General features: G+C 40.9%; 1 protein-coding gene across 4 annotated transcripts in view; it reads right to left on the bottom strand.

Annotated features, from left to right (window-relative positions):
* Nucleotides 1-19,172, bottom strand: part of LOC126396274 (BMP/retinoic acid-inducible neural-specific protein 3-like) — an 84,316-nt gene extending 65,144 nt beyond the window's left edge. The window contains exons 1-3 of one of the 4 annotated variants that reach the window (XM_050054218.1): nucleotides 19,124-19,172; nucleotides 14,594-14,662; nucleotides 2,650-2,960 (exon numbers count right to left, since the gene is read on the bottom strand). In XM_050054218.1, coding sequence (XP_049910175.1) covers nucleotides 2,650-2,903 — 254 coding nt within the window. In that variant the 5' untranslated portion in view covers nucleotides 2,904-2,960; nucleotides 14,594-14,662; nucleotides 19,124-19,172. Of the gene's footprint in view, nucleotides 1-2,649; nucleotides 2,961-3,268; nucleotides 3,852-14,593; nucleotides 14,663-19,123 lie in introns of those variants that run through there. The other 3 variants (XM_050054216.1, XM_050054215.1, XM_050054217.1) reach the window with 3 other exon arrangements.
* Nucleotides 19,173-21,772: the final 2,600 nt, after the last annotated feature.

Genomic DNA, 21,772 nt, shown 5'->3' with positions numbered 1-21,772 from the left:
GTAATTACTCATTACAATTTCTCAGTCTTCATCTCAGTATTCATGTGTGGTTGCACACACGCAGTTATAATGAGCCTTTTCTACAGCTACAAGGACCAAAAATCTGCATACGCACTGAGGACGACTGTCCAAACTGAGGACATTTTGGCTGTTTCTCAGTTCCACAAGAGGCCAGTTTGGGTTTTGGATTACAACATGTCCCGGTGACAATTCAAGAGCCAATAACAAGACTTTTACAAACCCATAAATGGCCATAATGTGTCTACAAGAAGCAGAGCTGTGTTGCTGATCAATACGAATGACTCAAGGATTACTGTGCCTAGGATTTTCTGGCTTTCAAAAGTCATGAGTCTGTTTTGGAACAAATAAAACGGCAGAGCCCGTTGCATTTTGAAGGCACTTGTGATCTCTTCAGTTCTCAGCTAACTGGCATCCTCGACTGCTCGGCGATGGATGACGGTCGGTGCTTCGGGTGCAAGATATTTAAAGCCTAAAAAGACTTGTTTTTCAAGGCAAGGAAAGCAAATGACAACGCAGAAACATTATTCCACTTTTTAACATGGTGCTATTCTTCCTCTTCATTGGGTTTCTATTGGATTTTTGCTCTAATTAGTCAGCTTCGTTCTCTTTGGAGGAAACCGAAAAGGCCACTGTAGCTCAAGGGGAAAGGAGGGTTATAGACTTGTCAGGTTTGCATTTCTGGATATTTGCTGATAGAGGTCAAGAGGAGTCATTCTGTAGGTTAGAGAATGCTAAAGAGTGTTTAGTTTTGGAAACGAAAAGTGGTCAGAAGATTGTCCGTGGGAGTTTTAGTAATACTGTGGTTTTTATGTATGCAAATATCTGTTGGATATTCATGCCATGGGTGGGGTAGGAAGACAAAAACACAAGAAGGAAGAAAGGGAGGAATAGAGACATCCTGGGAGACAGAAGGAAGAGGCCAGCAGAGAGGCGGCAAGGGAGGAAGTGATGGATGTGAGGAAGCCAACAGTGCTACATTCTCTATCTTTGCCTGGCATTGTCACCCCTGTCAGCTGCTAAATGCCAGTGTCAGTCAAACCTCTGTTCAGCTGGCATCAGCCCCTCCACTTCACGGCTGTGGATGCTCCGCCAGCATCGCTCTCATCAGCGGGGTATCACAACACTTACCTGGCACAACACGCAGCCACAAACACAGACACTTGAGTATGCACGCCCACTCACGGTCAGCTTATTGTTGTTGTCGGCTGAAAACGGCACATCAAGGTTTCATGAAATTAGAAAACTAACATTGTTTTTTTGGCGACTCTGGATGAAAAATGCATTTTGAGATGATTATATAATCCATGAAATTTCTTCACCTCTAGAGGACCACGACACCCTGAAGTCAAAACAGTATGCAAAATCCACTTATTATGGCAATTTTTAAAATAAACATGTATAAATACTATCATATATCCATTACATAAACACCCACACACAATGTTACCCCTACAGTTATACACCATGTGTGGGTCATGCCACCTCAGACTGATAAAATTCTTTTAGGCGGTGGTTCAGTATCAGTCTGAGTGTCGATGTAGAGTTTTAAATGCTTCAGAGATGTTTCTATCCTGAAGAGAATAAAACTCAGGGGGAAATACCAGCACAAACACACACCCACGCTTGCATACACACAGATGACTTACAAATGAAGAAAGCCCGCTGGGTATACAGTTGAGGTTTACAGCTGTTACACTCTGGTTTGCTAGCGTGCGTAGCTTAAATCATTCACTTGACATGACTGGTGAACTTTGGTGGAATGTGTAAACTGACAATCGTCATTCTGTCTTTTGAGATGCAAGATTCAGAGCTGCATCTTAAATTTTATTAGAAAAACACTACTTTTAAAACAGCATAGACACTTTCTCATGTCTTATATCTGATTGACAACAAACTAGACAGCTACCTAGTATCCTGTGATCTCATACGTGGGAGTTTGCATCATGGAATTCTGTCCTGTAATCCCATGATTCCACCCTGTTGTCTCAAAAAAAACCCTGAAAAAATGTCCTCGTCGCGAGCTTTCAAACGATACCCTGCTGCTTCTAAGCACACACCCACTATACTTCACATCACACACTTCTGAAGCCATCCTGTCTACCCACTGTCACACATCAACTGGCTCAGTCAGATATCTGTTACGTCCCGCTGCTTTGCCCAAACCCTCCTGCGGTATCTCCACTTTGAGTTTCCACTGATATGCAGCATTCAGGGGGTTTGTATCGTACTCAAACCATATGCCTCTGCTGCCCACAAAAAAAAAGAGAGGAAGCAGCCAGTCACACCCCAAAGAGGCTTGCATCTGTGCAGAACACATGCAGAGCTTTCATTTGTATGCAAAACTCCACTAAGTAATCGTCTCAATGCTTCATCCCACAGTTTGCCACCTACTAAATCTGCATCTTTTGTAGTCTAAAGAAAAGTATGTGGTCTCTTGCCTATACTTTTCTAAAGATCCTGCAAAAAATATGCCTCTTTTCTTCTAAGCAAGGCCACAGGAAGGCTTTAAGTAATTACACAACACCCCAGCATTTGGTTCATTTCACAAACAACCTCCCTCGCAGGCATCAGCTTTGCAGACTGTGCAGGCAGTCATCCCTGACCCTGCTGCCGTCCGCGCTCTCTCACCTGTATATCTTGTACTTGGTGGTGAATCCTTGCTGGTAGCGCTCTGTGAAATCAACAAACTCCTGGGAGTGGTGAAAAGGACCCTTGTCCGACAGGAGCCAGCCCAGTGGCCCGCTGGAGCCGCTGAAGCCAGCCCCGGCAGGGTCCGCCGCCCCGGCCCCTACTGACACCCAGCTCTGGAGCAGGCTTAGTGTTAACCACTTCCATAGAAACATGAGGGCCGTCAGTCTAATGGAGATGCACGGGCCACTCATGCTGCTTCCCCCGGCCCCGGTGACTCCTCATTCTCCCTGCACTCTGGATGAGTCCTGCTGGGGGTGAGGAAAGAGAGGAAGAGGGTGAGGAATTGAAGCAGTTCACACACAGAGAACAGTAAGATTGTAAGTGTGGTTTGGGCGTGAGTGGGATAGAGATGAACTGAGAGAGCTGCATTTCTCCAGTATTGCTAGGTCAGAAATGGTGACAAAGGGTCACTAATTTTAGAGGTTAGAGTATCTACATTAGGTTTAATGTACATAATATAGCAAATAATATTTTTAAATATATATATTTTAAATTTAAATTGAATGTTAGAAAAGTCCCAATGCATAAATTTATTATTTATTATGATGATTTTTACCTTATTCTGTAAGTATTTTGGTCCGTGACTGGTCGGAATTAGTCTCCGCAAAATCCCCTGATAGGACCGTGAAGTTGGGTTCGGCTGGGCGCACAGACGCGGCGACATTGGCAAAGGACTTTTTACGGGGTGGATTATCGCCACAAATGCAAACAGACGCACAATTAGGGGCAGCGGAACTTGAGTGAAACAGAAGATGACATCCAACCTCCTCAGAGCGCGCTCTTCTCCTTTTCACAGTGGCATATTTCCAGCGGAGAGCCTTCAGACGATGCGCAGTAGGTCCAATCCAACGGAATGAGTCGCAGCGGACACGATGCCTCTAGAGCGCACAGGGTCAAACCTTCCAGGGTAGACTAATTATTTCAACACACCAATATTTTCTGGGTTCTGGACCAAATGACCATCTGCGTGTGAGAAGCGTCGCTGTAGCTGCTGCCCTCTAACTCATTTCTGCTCTTTATTGGAGAGACGCGCTCGGGGCGCATGCAGGGCGCACGGAGAGCCGCCGAAGCTGCTGACGGTGCCTGGACTCCCAGCGCACTGAATGTGTGAATGGCATTCGCGGCGCTCTCTCTCTCCCTCCCCCTTTACCGTACCGCCGCAATTTAATTTATTCCAGCAGCGAGCACACTCCCGGTTGGCTGAGACGTAACTGGAGGAAGTGAGAGTAGGAGGTGTTCAGAGGAGGGGTGCAGGTTGGATGAGGCGATGGTCAGAGGATGCCGATGTGCTTGAGTCAGATCAGCCTCATTCTAGAGACCCGACAGAAGTTGCCTGCTGTTGGGATTGGCAGAGATTAAAAGCAGGATGGAGAGAAGAGAGGAAACAGTAGGAAAACAGAATTAAAGAGCAGCACACATTAACTTTAACAAGTCTGTCGCCTTAATATTTAGTTTTATTTTTCTTTAATTTTGCTAATAGAATTAAAATGGCACGATCAATTTTCTAATAACAAAATAAGGCAAAATAAACAATCATTATCAAGAAAATTAACAAAATATATTTGGATAAAGTTGAATTATTCAAAGAACCAGAGAAACAGTCATCAGCAGAATTTGAATTTCATACATTAATATTCAAAGAGTCTGCTGTGCGGAGCTATTCCAGTTTAATAATTGTAGATTGTTAAAATGGATATTATCTTAGTGTAAATTACTCTTAACAAAAGTTTGAATCATTTGAATAATGACTTTAATGATGGCAATGGTGGTGATGATGATGACGATCATGAGGAGGAGGGAAGGGTGTATTCAGCCCCCTGCAGTTATTCTCGTTATCTTCTTTGCCCTCTTCCTCCTTCTCCTTTCTTCCTGCAGAATAATCATCACTTTCACCATCAGCAAACTTAATTAGATCTGCCTCTCTATCCCCGCTCCATGCGAGCGCCTGTGCGTCGGACACTGAGCGTGGATCAGAGAGGCAGAGAGCAGCCGAACGAGGGGAGGGATATATGTGCTGCCTTTCAGCTTTTTCAGCAGACGTTCAAAGGGAGGTTTTATACAGGGATTGGATTAGAGAAATGAACACCATTGAGTCGCGAGATTCACTGGCTCCCAAACTCAAAGAGAAAGTGAAAATCCCGTGGCATAGCGACTTGCAGATTCTGGAGTGAAAGAATGAGTTGATTTGTCACGGTTTCATCATCATGTCCCGGGATTGGGTGACTTTTCTTGTGACCCTGCCTCGCAGCCATGATGACTTGTGAAGGACAACTACCTAATAGGAACAGACAGTCTTTGGTCTCTAGTGTTGTTTCTGGATAAGGATTTTTCTACTTGCCTGCTTTTAAGTTGCACTGAAGCTGACCATTTAAAGTTTGTCTGCAAGCACAGGTTCAAGTTTTTTCTCGAAGTTTTGAATAAAAGATGATTCTTGGTGGAGAGCGTGTCACGGCTCATTACTTTCATGGATTCACATTGCATTTGAGGCAGGTTTTAGAGCACTGTTTTCAGGTTTCAGAGCCCCAAAACTCACACGAGCAGAGTGGAAACAAGTCCCTGCAGCTCATAGTTACAATTCAAAATAAATCATTCATCCATTCCTGTGCATTTGTGTGTACTAGATGAAAGAGGTTTACATGTGTACTGTGATGTGCTCACAAGCAAGTGTGCTTGTTTATTTCTTTTTAGGAGAGCCAGTCAAGGCAACAGTATTGATTGCCAATTGGAACATAAGGATGTCCATGCAAAACCAGATGTAAACCGACACAGCACAGAGAATAAAAATCAAAGAGAATGTCACAGCAAAGGGCTCATTATGGCTCCAGAAAGGTACAGGAAATGTGTAGGTCACAGTGGCTGAGCGGTGACCTATAACAAGGAGTCACCCGTGTGCTCTTTGAGGCCGCAGTAACCAAAGATTATAGAAGCGGAACCTTGGCAACCACATTCACCAGAGGCTCTGAAATTTGTAAACCATGAAGAAATGTTAGGTGGAATTCTGCAGTGTTGCTACTTGTACTATCCAGGAATGCAGCATGTGATTATTCTTATCATTTTGCTCCTATTCATGATTGCTCCTATCATATCCAGGATTTATTTTTAATTCAGTTTTAACTGTATTTTCCGCAAAAAGATTTTTTTTTGTTGTTGTTTTGTTTTGTTTTGCAGCCAGAAATAGTGCACATAAAATACATCAAATGCACACAAACTTAAACCTTCAATAACTTTTTTTTTTTGGCCACTTGGGGGCAGCAGAAACAAGTCATGAACATTACTGACATATCACCACTTTTGAATTATAAGATTCTATCTGCGTTCTGAGCGGTTTAGAAATATTGAGCTTCAAAGTTTTGTGTTCCAAATAGCAAAAGTGATGTCAACCTTTTGTTTCCAAATAAAAAAGTCTAAAAATGCATACAACTTAAGAAAAAGATGAGTACCTGAACAACTCAATTTAGAAAATTGTCTGATAGAACCTTTGGTGACAATATCATCACCAAGTTGAATATAAGTCCTGTACTCTTCATTACCCAATCCTGAGGGAAATATCTGGCTCTTTGGCTACAAAATGCTCCACCATAGTCACCAGCTACTTACTAACTTGATCTGTCTGCTGTTTAGCACTGAGCAGATAATGTATAGAGGGTTTTTAAGAGCTTTTTTTTGCTGAAAACAGCAGCCTGAACAATGAAAAAATAAAACAATATGTTGGGGGCCGGAGAGCTAAACAATGAGTTGAACCTCACTAAAAAGCTCTGTGAGCCCGAGGGGAGCTGTAGATTCTGGTTTTAATTGTCTGTAGTTTTATCACTAGCAGCCACACCTTGTCACATTGTTATATAAAAATAATGATTATAGCCACTTTAAGCCATAAATTACATAAAGCATACTAGAATACCTTCAACAGGCAGTGTGGTTGTATCAAATATGTGCTGCAACCTGCCACTTACATTCCTTTGATACTGTATTTGCACAAGTACTTTACTTAAAGATGCACTAATGGATAGGCCTATTTTCACATGAACGACACATCAAATGACTGTGTGTAATGTGAGAGGGGTCACTTGTTGTGACAAACTCACAGACAATTTGTGGGAGCCAAAATTATTGGTTGCAAACTCTAACCCATTTCTGTTTTCTGAGTTGACTCCATCTAGTGGCTGTGGATGGCTGAGGATAAAGCGGAGGGAGGCTGTCTGGAGGGTGTGGCCGGAGGAGGAGGGAAAGTCTTTGAACTCACATCTTCAAGGCCTGATGCAGACACTATGCTTTGTTTATCTTTAAAATCCTTATTCAGACTTAAATTTACACTTTCTATGCGTTGTATTATTATTTTTTGTTTATAATAAACACAGATTCATTTTTTTCAAAATGTTTTCATGGACATTGGATTTTTTGGATGTGTCGAGTCAGACGTATTTCTTCTCAGCCACCATAGTGGTTATACAGCACCAAGAATAACCACTGCACAATTGTTACCCATTTTTGCACTCTCCATCCTCTCTATTGAGCTTTTTTTGTACGTTTTTTGGCTCAATTATTTGGTTTTACGGCCTGCGACTTTACTCTCAGCACTATAGGCTAATAGACAAACTTAGCTGGTGAACATAGTGGAGCATTTAGCAGGTAAAGAGCCAGATGTTTCCCTCAGGAGTTGGTGGAGACCAAAAACAAGATAAAAGTAAAGTGAATACTGGAGTTATGTTTGCCAGGTGACCTGAAACTGAATTCCAAATGTTCCAAATGTTCATGTGTGTGCTGGATATTTAAATAGGCAACCACATACTAACACTGTCATAACATATACTTAAAATAGTAATATGTCAGTGTTGTTTATTACACCTTGTTACGCTGCTCCAGAGTTGCCAAACAAGAAAGAAAATCCAGGTTTAAAGGGGCTCAATGTCAAATTCTGAGTGTATGAGTTGTCTGGACACAGTTGTCAACATGAAGGTGGCTGTGGCGGCAGTTAGCTGTTAATGGTGCTAACTCCATAAACAGCACTAAACAGCAACAACAGTGCTGACAGAGCTAACAGTGTTGACCAAGGGTGGACTGGGGGGTGGGCGCTATTCCTCTGTAATGATGCCATCCCAATATCTGCAGTAACTGGCGTACGACCGCTGTGTGATGCGGTAGCCAGTGAGACACACACGCACTAACATGGATCGCAGAAAAGCACGGGTTACAACCAAGCGGCAACCTCCATGGCTGAAAATTAAGCCAACGTGGAAGTGCCAAACACTGTACTTCCTTGAATGGCCACTTGGGGCCGGCTCTAGAGGCGAGTCAATCCCCATAGTCCCCCATGCTGAAATGAACAACTTTTCAGTAGAAATATACATGTTTACAGCATTTACAATATTCATGACAACTGTATGGAGGGTACATTTTTATATAACTGACTTTTTGTCAAGACTTAAAGTTATGCAAAATTAAGAGCAGGGCCGCTTCAGTGACTGGCTGCGTCTATGTATCCACCCTTCCATCCAAATAAAGTCACTGCTGACTCCAAAAGGAGACCACAAACCAGTGGGAGACAGCTACGTCCATTATTTGATACAGTTTCTGATTATGACACACACAGTAGCGTGATACCATTCTCTGCTCTGAATGGTGCACACAAGACCTTTAATTTGGAGGTATTGGAGGTTTTCCATTTTTATCTACTTTACATTTACTTTCAGAAGGAAATATATCTTTTACTACACCACATTTAATCTTCACCGTCATGTTGAGGTCCTATTACACTGCAAATTATGGTTTTACGTACAAAATTATAACAGCATATAAAATATAATGCATTGTTTTTACTTAAATTACATTGTATATAATAGATATTAGCTCGAACAGCTACAGTATTAAGTGATCTTTATCTTCTGTATAACTATAATTTTGTCTGCAGGACTTTTAATTGCAAGTTGTTGTTTTTTTGTAATTTTTTTAACTGTAGCATTACTACTTTTAGTTAAAAGTAAGGGAATATGTCTTCACATAGAATACAATACAACATAACATCAAACCTGGAGTTCATCCAGCTACCAAATTTGCTTTATCTATATTCATTAACAAAAGCTTGCAATGTTTGGCTCTGTAGAGCCCATCCCAGCATGCACAGGGGCAGAAAGCAACGTAAAACTATGAGCAGGTCATTATTCCATCACAGGGGGAGCACATATAAAGAGACATTCACATTCATATTCACACATGCCAACAGTTCTCATTCTTCCAGCCACCTGACTTTCATTTTTCAAAGAAGCAGAAAGACCTGGCATGCAGCTTCAAGTATGCAGAGCAGAGCCGTGGAATCAAACTCCTTAGTGTTAAGCAACACGGTGCACCACTGAGCCACCGTGCTGTCCAGCAATCATCACGCACAGCAAAATAATAACAAGCTGCAAATGGTCTTGTGTCGACAAACAGCTGGTGCACAGACCTCGGGCTGAGGTCTCCTCTCTGCGTGAGTGTGTGTAACCTTAACGAGTGGCGGAGAGGACCCAGGCAGTTGCATTTACTCAGCACCGAGACAGATAGTCATTAGGGGAGGTAAACATTCACTTAAGCCTGAGCGTGCTCATTGATGCCACTCAAGGGTCTTTGTGAGGAGTGATCAGGGAACAGAGTGAAGCTGAGGTTTTAATTAGCCTGAAAACCTGACAGCCTTTGTCAGTGCTTTGTCACAGCAGTGTTGTCTTTACTTGTTTTCTCCTCATGAGCTACGGGACGAAGAAAAAAGAATCATGTGTTTACTTGACATTTCTAGATGCTAGATGAAATGCGGGCCTCACTTACTGCACTGTACTCAATGCAGATGTCTTTATGCTCAAAAATAAATCTTCAAAGTTATCTCCGCCTGTGAGCTTACGAGGGATAAGACTCTGCGTCTTCTTTGTTTGTATAAGTAGGGCTAAGTGGCGCAGGATGCCTGGTAACTGCTTCTGTGTCTCTGTAAATGATAAATTGCTACCAGTCAATTGTGAAATAAGAATCATCCTCACTTAATGTTGTCCACAGTACATATCTCAACGTGGTCAAAGGCATACATAATGTGGTGATTAAAAGAGCCAATAGCCTGACAACGCTTTAATCAGAATCTGCATTACTTATAGCTCATCTGGGTCACCAGAGTCGCCATTAATCAACTAAAGAAAACGCTGAGCTTCTTTAATTCTCGAGCAGGACTGCACAAGTATTCAAGGTTGTTTTTTTTTTTTTTGCACAACAAATATCCTGTTGCTAATTGACTGTCTGGTTCACTGCGACGTCTTGTGTTGTTCTCCGTTTGAGACACATCATTGTATAGCACACATAGAGGAGAGTCAATAAGAAAGAGATCAGTGCTGCAAGGCTGCTTCAGGGCTTAACAGTAGATGGTCATGGCCTCAGTGCATGATTTTTTTCTTTCATATCATTCATGCCCTTTTGTTTTCTGGAGTGGTTAAAGATTTAGTGTTATTAGCGCTAAATTCTGTGATCATTTTTATTTGACTTTGACCTTTAAACGATCATTTTTCTACTTTTATTATATTCAGAAGTGTATTCTCCCTGTCTGTACACACAATACAGTCAGGTTAGTGTATGTACCTTCTCCACTAATTATTTATTCTTTAGATCTGTGAGTTGAGTTGCGAGGAGAAAGTCTGCTGTGTGAAAATACATAACGGAAATATCTACAGATTCCATCCTCACCTGCCATCAGCTCAGAGAGAAAACAGATGTTTGATGAGGCCCTGTAAACCCATTATACAGTGTATAAATATATACAATATGTGTGAACGTGACTGTATTCACAATATGCTATCTTCTGGCATCTAGTGTGATCCAGCATGCTGCAGTAAGATTGAATCTCTGTTGTTTTGTATTGTTATAATTAGGCTAGTTAACTTGTTGTTGTTGTTTTTTTGTTTTTTTTTAATTTATGGTATTGTTTCACATTGTCAAACTTGTTTTCAGCCCTGTCTCCGACAAAATACCTAATATACTTTGGAGAAAGAGTAATTGCCGTCTAGATAATGTTTGCTTTTATCTTTCAGGCAGTGTTACTTGTACAAAAGATCATTTCTAATGTAACTTAGCAGCATGCAGGAGACAGAGTTGCTCAGAGACAAAACATTGCTGTGTCTCAAATCTGATACCAATGTACTTATACATGATATTTTGAGTGCATCAGTGTGTTCACATTGACAAGTATGGCAAAATAAGAATTAGCTGTGTTGTGTATCACTTTTCCCAGAAACAAGTAGTGTAATGAATAACTAATTTAATTTGAGTATTAATATTACAGTTACCCCCGAAACAAATAACTCATTACAACCTTATCTTTGCTGTCACCCCTCTACTGATTGAAATCACATAATCAGTCACATCCTGGGATTCATTTTAGTAATGTTTCGCATGCAAGGCATAAAGCAGCAAGCTAGCTCAGAAGATGGAAGCACTTACCTTTAGAAGCTGGAAATATCCCCATTATTTTGAATTTGTTGGGAGGAAAGATGCTCCAGGTAGTGGTACTAGGACTCTGGAACACCTACTACAACCGACAGCACAAAAACATAAGGCTTTTGGAAATACACCTTTCTGCGGTTGTAGAAGTCAGCTGTAGCCTAACTATGGCTAAACAGCCAAAACTGGATTTAAATCATAGACAACTGCAGGCTACAAGAACAAGTAACTTATAAAGCTTGTGGCTGGATGTGTGGACGATAAAACATTGCCTGTCTCCATGACTGACTCTTTCAAACTGATTCTTGGGAAAATACCTAAATACCGGTCACAGGCAACAGAAGAAGCCCAGGTTTAAAAAAAATCCATTCTCGGAACCCATCGGCTGTATTCGGCGTCTGACTTCCGGCAGATGGCGATACAGCCTCTGGGGGCAGACCCCCGATTTTTTGGCATTCCGGTTTGATTTGGCCGGAGGAGGCGAATTTCCATTTCCGACTTCCGTTTATATATAAGTAAATATGCTGAACCATTGCGATGGATTCAGAGTTTGCAGTGACGCCAATTATGTTCCGCCTCATTAGTTCCCCGCACGGACTGTTTAACGTGGCAACAACTGCAGCCAGCTCAAATCTTCCGGAGGCAAGATCTCCGGGGTTTGCCTACAGACTCTACATTCACTGAATGTGAATCTATCTAGCCTTAGCTGCACTTACAGCCAACTGACTACCCTGACATTCACACAGAAGTGCACAAGCAAAGTCTGAATTTTGAGAAAGGACACAGTAACCAAATTTTTGGGGTGTAACGGAAAAATAATGAGTAGTATGACAATGTACTGCTGGCAGGGAGTAACAAGTAGGCTAATGATATTACTTTAAAAAAAGAGAAATGAGAAATTAGTCATTACATTTTTCTGGGGATTATGAGCCCAACACTGACAGTTTTTACCTGCATGGTGCACTTAAAACAGTCAGACAGTTGAGTGTGGAACAACACTTCTCACCCTTACTAGTCGCCATGTTGCCTACGTAGCAGAAGAGGTGGGACCTCAATCACATTTAAAGCTAAAGAAATGGCAGCTGAGGAGGAGACTACCACAGTTAACATCGAAGAAATGTAAAAATGTAAGTTAATGCACATGTATGTGTTTGTTTATTGGGTTAATTCTGTAATAATTTGGTTCCACGAACAATAACAAGAATACTAAAGTTACCTTGCTAGCTGGCTAGCTAGCTAACAACAGCACATTTTATCATCAGGTATTGACATTACACGTGTTGTGGTGTAAGTTATGTTTGGTGTTTATGAATGTTTGATTGTAGGCTGGCAATGCTGTGGTTGTCATTTCCATGTAAGCAGGCAACAGACGTGTTTGATTTAAGACATTAACCTGTTAAAATTAGCAAGCTAAGCAAATAAGTAGCCTAACAAGTGTATGCAGTGTACCACATATAAGAGTGCTAACTGAAGTATCCAATTTCAGACATAGCATTGGGCAGCTGTGGCTCAGAGGTACAGCAGGTCGTCCAATAACTGGAAGATTTGCGGATAAAAAACCCCCAGCAGTATCCATGGGTAAGACACTGAACCCCAAATTGCTCCCAATGGCTGTTCCATTGGTGTGTGAGTGCGTGTGAATGGATGAATGTGACAGGTAGTGCTTTGAGTGGTTGAAAAACAAGTATAGCGCTATACAAGTGAAGTTCATTTGCCATTTAATGTTAGCCCTGTGAAATATATAAAGCATGTAAGAATAATCTGCCTCTGTACAGTACATACATATGTGTTTGTATGTATATTACAACCTTTGCATTTAAAGTTTTATGTATGATAGATTTTCACATGGACCTATTTCTGCCATGTACAAATTTCATTTTTGCTCCATAGATTCTCCTTATCCTTCATTGTTGTTCTCATTTACATGTTGTTTTATATCATATGCTTGCATCACAATTGCCATTACCCATTCATGCAAATTGCGTGTACTGGAAGCGAGAGAGCATGTGAGAGAGAAAGAAAGAGTGAGAGAGAGGAATAATAAAATGTGTCAGTCTACCCACAGAGGGAGAGGCTCATACCTCTCCTTACAGCCTCCCCAGATGCGCAGCCTCTCCCTGTTGTTGCCTCTCTTATTGAATGATTCTGACATTCGCATATTCAGTCAAGAGTGCACTGACAGCCGGTGTGTTTGTGCGCGCTCGTGCATGCGTGCCTGCCTGCATGCGTCTGTGTACATGATATGATAAGCAGGCCGTGCGAAATCATTCCCCGCTGTTAAGGCTGGTAGACTTTTCACCTCATCAGGGAGTTGAGTTCATTTGCAGGAGCAAAATTGTTTATCTGCAAATGTAGCCACTCCAGTTGAAAAACCATTAACTTCAGAGATTGAAATATATACCATGTTGCATAGTAAAGAGTAAACATTATTGTATTTTTATTGAGTGGAAAAACTGGGGACTAACACACAGACAGCAAACTCTGCCATGTCTGGCTTTCCAGAGGTGCTTCTCTCTGCTTCTCCACAATGTGCATAAACAGAACATGGGCATTATAACCATGGTAAATTATAAGCAAAAACATATAAAATACATAAAGTAAAACACCAACAAGCATCACCTAATAGAATGAGTCAGGGAAAACATATTACATAAAACCCCATAGAGAAGTAAGACGTGCATCTGATTGCTAATGCAGCTTTGCAGGGATGTCGAAAAGTCTGACATCTCTCTTGTACACAGTCTTTCTTCTGCCATGGACTGCAGCATTAGTTAGCAATGAGTTCTGTACGCTGACTCATAAGGCTGTGTTATGTAATGTGTTGGCTGTTAATTCCCCCGTATCAAATTGTTATGTTTGATTTTGAAAGTGTGAGGTGCAGCTGTGCTTTTAACAACATTTGCACATGATGGAGCTCTGGATTTTATCATTACATAGTCCTGCTGGTGACTGATTGTGGAGGATTTTAACAGACATTTAATTTGGTGATCATTTAATTTGGGAATTCAAATGATCATCATTCAGAAATAAAACAAAAAAGAAAGCTTATGACATACATGTTTGAATAAAGCTTATATAAGCGCATAATGGTTCAAAAATCATCAAGATAATGTCGACTTATCCGATTTGCTCACCTGATTTAATCCTGATTCACGATTGTGTATATGGTTATTGGCTGAATGATTCATTTAATGTAGTGTGTATATAGGTAAATAAAAGAGAACAACACAAATGGCTACTTATCTCCCCGAGTAATACAATAGCTCACTTTTTTTCAGCTTAGCAGCCATTTTCATTTTTGTCCAGCCCGGCTGAATGTTGTTAAGGGTCTCATAAAACATGGTAAGAATGCTTATCTGACCAAGCAGAATGCTTTGCTGGCACTACCCATTGTATAAACCTTGTTAGCGTTATGTTTTCCTCCCTCCTCTGTTTTTACCTTTTCAGAGTTATTCCCTCTTGATGCTGGTCTGCATTTGCAGTGGGGGCCAAGGACGATTCATTCCCCCTAGGGAAAGAAAAGCAAACAATTCACCGGTGATAGAGAGACTTTTCCCAGAAAAAAACCCAGTCTTAGTAGGACATTGTCTGGGTTTATAGAGAACATAGGTCAGGGATAGAATGTGCCCAGCCTCTGCCTGTGGCGGCTGGCTGCTGATAAATGACCTCAGCCAACAGCCTCCAGTCTTGTGCAGTGTCCAGCTGAAATGCCCAAGAGCTCTGCTCCAATCCTCTCCATGCGGCGCACATATTGTATACAAGCCTGATTGGATTGCAATTGCTCACCCATTGTGAGTGTAACTGTCATCAGAGTATGCAAATGGCCCAAAATGGCTTAGTACATTCAGTCTGTTATGCACTCCTGTGACAGTCGACACTGCATGTAAGACACACTTTGTTCCCTTTCTTTTTTGTTGAGGGAGTACACGCCAAAAAGACAAATCTACTTTTTAATTAGATTTATGTTCGTGTGAACACTGAATAATGTTGTATCTCTATATAATTAGTCATTTTCTGGTAATTACTAATACTCCTACAGCATACACAAAGTTCTGTTAATCCAAACAATGGGGCTTTGGGTGTTAAAAGTTCACTATTTATTTCATTATTTTCTAGATTTTCACCACTGCATGATTCATATTTTGCAGCTGTTTGCCATTGAAATAAAGCTGCAACTAACTAGTATTGTGTTATTGATACATCTGATTTGTTATATGAATCAATAAGTTGTTTAGTCTCCAAATTTCAGAAAATAGTAAAATGTCAATATCACAATTCCCCAAGGTGCTGCTTTGTAAAAAAAAAACAACAAAAAAAAAACCTACAGAGTCAATTAAACTCATAAAAGAAGCTATTCTTCAATTTCAGAGGCTGAGACCAGAGTCTGCTGGGAAACACAAGTGCAATTTTGCTTGTTAACGGAAAATGTCTCCCACAAAGTGACCATCTGTATATCAGTGTCTGTGTCTGAGACCGTGTTACCTGGAATTTGTGAAGAAACTGTTTATCTCACATGCCTCCATGGTGAACGAAGAAACCAAAAACAGCGGACATTTTCGATGACCTGAAGTAAGGAGGTTCAACCACAGCAAAACAATTTCAAAACATCCATTTACAAACTACATTTATCCAGTTGTGTGCTCAGTACTACCCAAACACATGCATAAAGAACATTGCTCATGCGTTTCTTTGACTTGCCCAGGCGTGCTACTGGTCCATGCATGAGATTGTTTATGCAATTTTAAATCATAATGTTTTAGTGAAAATGCTCATGTTTGGAAAGTACTGAGCATATGACTGGATAAATGAGATTTAGGATTATTCTGCATGAGTTGTGTGAGAGTTTATAAACAGACGTTATGATATGTTAGTTTAGCTGTTGTTAAAAGTGGTCCCTTTTACTCCAACATGAAGAATTTTCTCTATTGTTGGATTCTTTGTTCAGCCTGGAGGCATGTGGAAAAATAATTGAATAAATAAAAGTTTTCTTCACAATTTCAATGTAACACAAGTTGAGTGACTGATATATAAATGGCCATTGTTTGGGTGAAGCATTCCTCTAAATGACTTAAATTAACAATTGGATATCAACGTTTTTGTCAAAAAACTTTCTGTCAGTAAATCATTTCAGTGCTACAATAACACAATAAAAATATCAAAGCTGCACTATAATATTTTTGCACAATATATATATATATTTTATACACAATGTAAGGGATCTTGATGACCCCAGAGAAAATGATCACCAACTCTTCCCTCTCTTCTCTCCCCTCTTCTCTCAGTTTCAGCAGCCCTTTTTAGATAGGAATTGTGCAAATTTGCAGGAAAGCCCCATCAGTCTTTTTTCAGCATTGGCAGTATAAAAACAAAATTGGGGAGTACAGCAAAATGCCACCTACCTACTTTTGTTTATACAGAATGCGCCTTTTTTGGGGCAATGGGGGGCGTGAGCAAGTAACAAAATGTGTAGCTCTGCGTGTGACGTAAACAGTGACGTGGGAGGGAAGCTGCGGCTAGTCAGGCGGCGATAGTCAGGTGCCGATTCTCTCGTAAATCAGCCCATTCTTCACCGTACCCGTCATCTCACGGTTAATGGCCTCTTTGTTTGCGAGGGCAAGAAGGGCGCGCAATGCTTTGTCTCCTCAGTTGCTCATCTTTACAGTGTCTGTCAGGTTTGAGTTTCCCTCTTGCTACTAGCTGCTCACTAATTCCTGCTATCAGCTGTTTCCTGTTTATCCACCGCCAGTGGCTCACATGTGCGGCGTCATCAACAGCTCCTCCCACAAGTCTTCAACAGCCCCCTCCGTTGTGGAAGGCCGCCTCTGTGTCTATAAACGCTCGCAACTGGCCGGCAAAACGGCCCAACATTCGCCAAAAATCTGGCAGTGTAAAACAGGCTAATGTTTTGGTTAAGTCTCACAGCTCTCACCATCCTCATTTCCATCTGCAGCAGGAAGCTAGCTTGTGAAGAGAGAGGAACATAGCAGCTAAGGACCCAAGTATACATATTTTTTCCTGTGGGTGGTGGAAACCAAAAGAGAGCTAAAAAGACAGACTGTACTCATACAATGTTTTTACATTTTCCTTCAAAAAGGAATGCACCAGAATTCTTCCATATCTTACATAAGATGAGCCAGTAATATGTGCAAAACCTACATATTTTAGAAGGCTGTGATCACTTGACCAATGTGCTGATGCAAGTAAAGAAGGAAGCAGTCCCGACCGGCCCAGTTAGGATGGAGGTTGGGGTGGTGGATGGGTCACATGATGGGTTACCCCGAGGACTTTCCACCGGGAGAACTATTTTCGGAAACGCGTTAACTTTAAGTGATTTTAAGGTATGACCTCACCATGTTTCTTTTTCTAGATGTAACTTTACTTGCCTAAACCTAACCTCTGTAACGTTACGTTAATTACCTAACCTTACGTTAAGTATGTAACATCATTTGTGAGGCACTAATTGCGAGGATATCATACCAATGGTTGTGGGTATATTTTCATAGGATATCATATGAACTGTTGTATGAGGATAGCTTTAAAAGGAGAGTGAATGTTGGGCTTGCATTCATTCATTTATGCTTACCTAAAAAATAAATCTAATTAATTAACTAATGCTGATTTTTCCACTTCCTCTGAATCCTACCAATGCAGCAGCCTTCCCCCACTTGCTAGCCACCAAAACAAATGCCAAAGGAGCTACTTTCGTCTCAGGATTATATAATATCTGACTAATAAGTACTGCATGTCATATTTATAGCTTTAAAATCTGGAAGATGGCACTTATAAAGTGGGCATGAAGACAGCACCAACACTCTTACGTGTGCAGCAGGGCCATGAGAGCATTGTGAGTGGGAAGAATCTAGGAGATAATGAGGTAAATATTGGACTTTTGAATACTTTGATTGTGCTGCACAAGATGTTTGCAGTAATTTTATGGTCAGTGTTTGCTCACATTAGATCTGAAATGACCTCGTTATGGGTCACCACTGTTTTGGGGGAGAAGCTGGAGCAGCTAACTCGTTAAGTTATAATGACATGCAAACTTCATCTGTGGAGAGGAAATTTTCATTGTTGGGTAAACTAATAGCTGTCCTTGATAGCACTGGGTTTAACCTTCTCTTCTCTTCTCTTCTCTTCTCTTCTCTTCTCTTCTCTTCTCTTCTCTTCTCTTACTAATTCCATACTGTAGTCATACCAGATAAATGAAATAATAATTTTTAAATTCCTGAGACTATTACCTTAACAAATTGTGGGTATTGCTCAGTCATTTGCTGCAGGCTATATTTGAGATAATATGGTGGCTGAGGTTGGAAATGTATCAGAATCTTAATAGAATGGAGACATGAAATTATTGAGTTTTTCTTATGCTGCTACATCCTAAGCTGTGGATATTGCAAAAATGTTATCACGTCTCATGTGTCCTGCTTCAATTTGTCTCATACAGTGCTCATCATTCATAGATTTGCATATTTTGCTGTTTTCGTGTCGCATGCATCAGTTAAGAAAGAGAAGTTCCTTCCTCCACTGTTTATGAATTGATTTTGATTGCGCTTCTCATATGGATCAACATAATATCATCATTTTACTAGAGACCATATGTCCCCACAATACTGAAATTACACAGCAGTGAGATTTAAACAGCAGACAACAGACTGCAGTGAGATTTAATGGAATGACTGCAGATGGACGAATGGTTAGAGCTAATGCAGCAGTGAGACGAACGGAACTGGTTAAATATAGTATATTCAGCGCGTGTGTGGCAGTGTGTGTGACAGACTGTGTGTCTGTATGTGTGTGTGTGTGTGTGTGTGTGTGTGTGTGTGTGTTTGGCTGTGAGGCATGGCCAGATGCTGTTTTGGGACATGCTCTCAGGAGAATAAAAGGCTTGGCTCTCTAAGACCTCATCAGCTGCCATCAACACTGGGACAGTGCAGAGAAAACCAAATTACATGTGATCACAAACACTTACCGAATAAATGGAATGTGGTGATTTGAGGGTGTTGCTGGAAAATGACTGACACCAGGGGAGGCTGCAGGGACCTGAGCTGTCACAACTCAAGCCAGGGAGACGTAAAAAAAAAGAAAGAAAGAAAATCATAAGAAGTGTGAGAAGATAAATGGTCTGGATTTATGCAGCGCTTTTCTGCCTTAACGGACAAAGCCCTTTACTATTTTGCCTCATTCAAACACAGATGGTAGCAGAGCTGTCATATAAGGTGCTGGCCTGCTTCATTGGGAGCAACCTGGGGTTTGGTGTCCTGCTCATGGACACTTTGACAGGAGGAGCCAGGGATCAAACTGCCAACCTTGCGATTAGTGGATGACCTGCTCTACTTCCTGAGCCACAGCCTAATACCTAAAACAACCTATTTGCAGGACTACACATACTGTGATGTGATTGCATCTTAAGGGATTTTGTGCAATAGAATCTAATTTTGAGGGTTAATTTAAATTATCCATCATTGCAAATTGTATCATGTTGATGTATATAATTGCAAAGGATATTTTAGGAGGAGAAGCAAACACTTCTCTAAAAGTAGAATTGATTTTTTTGTTTCTTACTGGAGGTTGTTTACCTCATAATATTCACTGACTGAAGGTCACTTTTTGTCCACCTTTTTATTTGATGCTGCATCATTACCCACAGGGCACACACTGGCTGTATCCTTACACTGGGTGATTAGACGCGTTTAAAAATGCATAAAAAATGTGCACTTTGAACAGTTTGTTTTTAACCGCACTCACCTTCCCTGCATTAGGTGTTATTTACTAAGTGCCCATATCTCTCTTTTATTACTATTTTGAAAACACTTTTTTCACTTTGGCTTTCATGGGAATGTCTGAAAAGCTGGACATGAAAATCCTGCGTGTTTCATCCACAGTAATAATCCAAAAGAGCAATCCAGGCAAGCATCAAGATTCAGAATTTAAGATCTCATTTATTCTCCCTGAGGATGAAAAATGTTTTGGCCATAGTGCTGCCAAATAAACTGATAAACAGTACAAAATGCATCACTACCACTAAGAGCCCATAAAGTAACATTTCCTGTTTTTTTTTTGATTGTTAGTGGATGCGGCTCTGCAGAGCGACCAGCAGATGTTTTGACACTTCCAGCTCCTTCCCCTGCCTTAATATTCTCACAAGGGTCCTCTCCTGGTTTTATTTTTAACTGGCATGAATAAATTAATTACTTGAGAAGGAGCAACAAATGAAGCTCCTCTGTGAAAATAATAGCATCACACACACCACACTGCTTTGCCCCAGTGCAGCAATTTCAAGATCACACGCGCAAACACGCATGCATACAAATATACACACAAACACATGCACCTGCTCATAAATCTCTCCCCCACAGGGACCCACTGTAGCTAATTGCGGTCATGTAACTTGTGTGTAGCTACGTTGTTTAGCCTGAAAATGATCAGTGTGTAATGTGCAGCAATGTCATCGCTCCCAGATTTATATCCAAAGGCATCTACTACTTTAAAACCTACAAGCAAGTTTAGGGCCAAGGCTGTTGATACTGTTGAGTACATCACCTGGGCTAATAGACTTCATAGTATTGGCTTATCTAGGTAAGCTGTAAGCTGGTTTACTAATTCTCTGCCAGCTAAAACTCAGTCAGTTTGTTTAGTCTTCCTCTTCCTTTCTCCCTGTATTAGGGTATGGTCACATATGAGCCGATGCATGCGGGTAACTATTGCCTGCCGAGGTGATAATGTTAGCTGGCTTGCAAATAAATACAGCAAAATATGATGTTATTGGCACATTTTTCACTTTCTTATGTTACATGCCTTCTGTATCTCTCATGTGGGACACTTATATTATTGAGTGGTTAGATAGGCCAACAATTAATGTTTTCTATACACGTACCCCTTTGCTATTGGTCAAGGCTGTGACTTCACCCTTAAAAGTTCACCAAAGCTCGATGTAATGCAATGATGCAAATTTGCTTTGCCATTGGAAGTGAATGTTTTATTCATATCTCTGCTCACACTGAACCAAAATAAATGGGAGGCATATATTCGCCAGTGTTAATTTCGCTCATGTGTGACCGTACCCCTTGAGGGCATGCCTCAGGGTTCTACACTACAACCATTATTATTTTCTATATAATCTTTGTGATAACCAAATGCATTGTACCATTTGTATGCTCATGGTACGGTTATCTATTGCTCTTTACCAACGCTTGAATTCCTGCAGTCTGCCTATCATATTCCTTTCAGATCAACTCTATTTTAAGCACAATTAAGTTGGTGTTGCAGGCACATTTACAAAGTTACCAGCTAGCCTTCCAACCTGGCCACATTGCAAGGTCGTCCAATATCGATGCTTTGTCACGCATGCACCCTGGCAGCTAATACTGACATGCAAGGCACTCTTTAGCATCTGTATGAGACACACAGCTGTTTCCTATGTGAAACAGTTGTGGTTACATTTAGACAACAAAACTACTTTATGAGATTAAGAAAAAAGATCATGGTTTGGGTTTAAGTTAGTACGTTTGTTCTGGGTGTAGGGCAAGATGTAATGTGACAAGATGTATAGATGTGACTTATGTAATGTTAAAGTAATTCAACTTTGACTAAAGGTTTTACACTGGACAGGAACAGCAGT

This window comes from Epinephelus moara, chromosome 10, assembly GCF_006386435.1.
Source record: "Epinephelus moara isolate mb chromosome 10, YSFRI_EMoa_1.0, whole genome shotgun sequence".
Lineage (NCBI taxonomy): Eukaryota > Metazoa > Chordata > Actinopteri > Perciformes > Serranidae > Epinephelus > Epinephelus moara.
The sequence above is the reverse complement of the archived record's forward strand: the minus strand, read 5'-3'. Positions and strand labels throughout refer to the sequence as shown.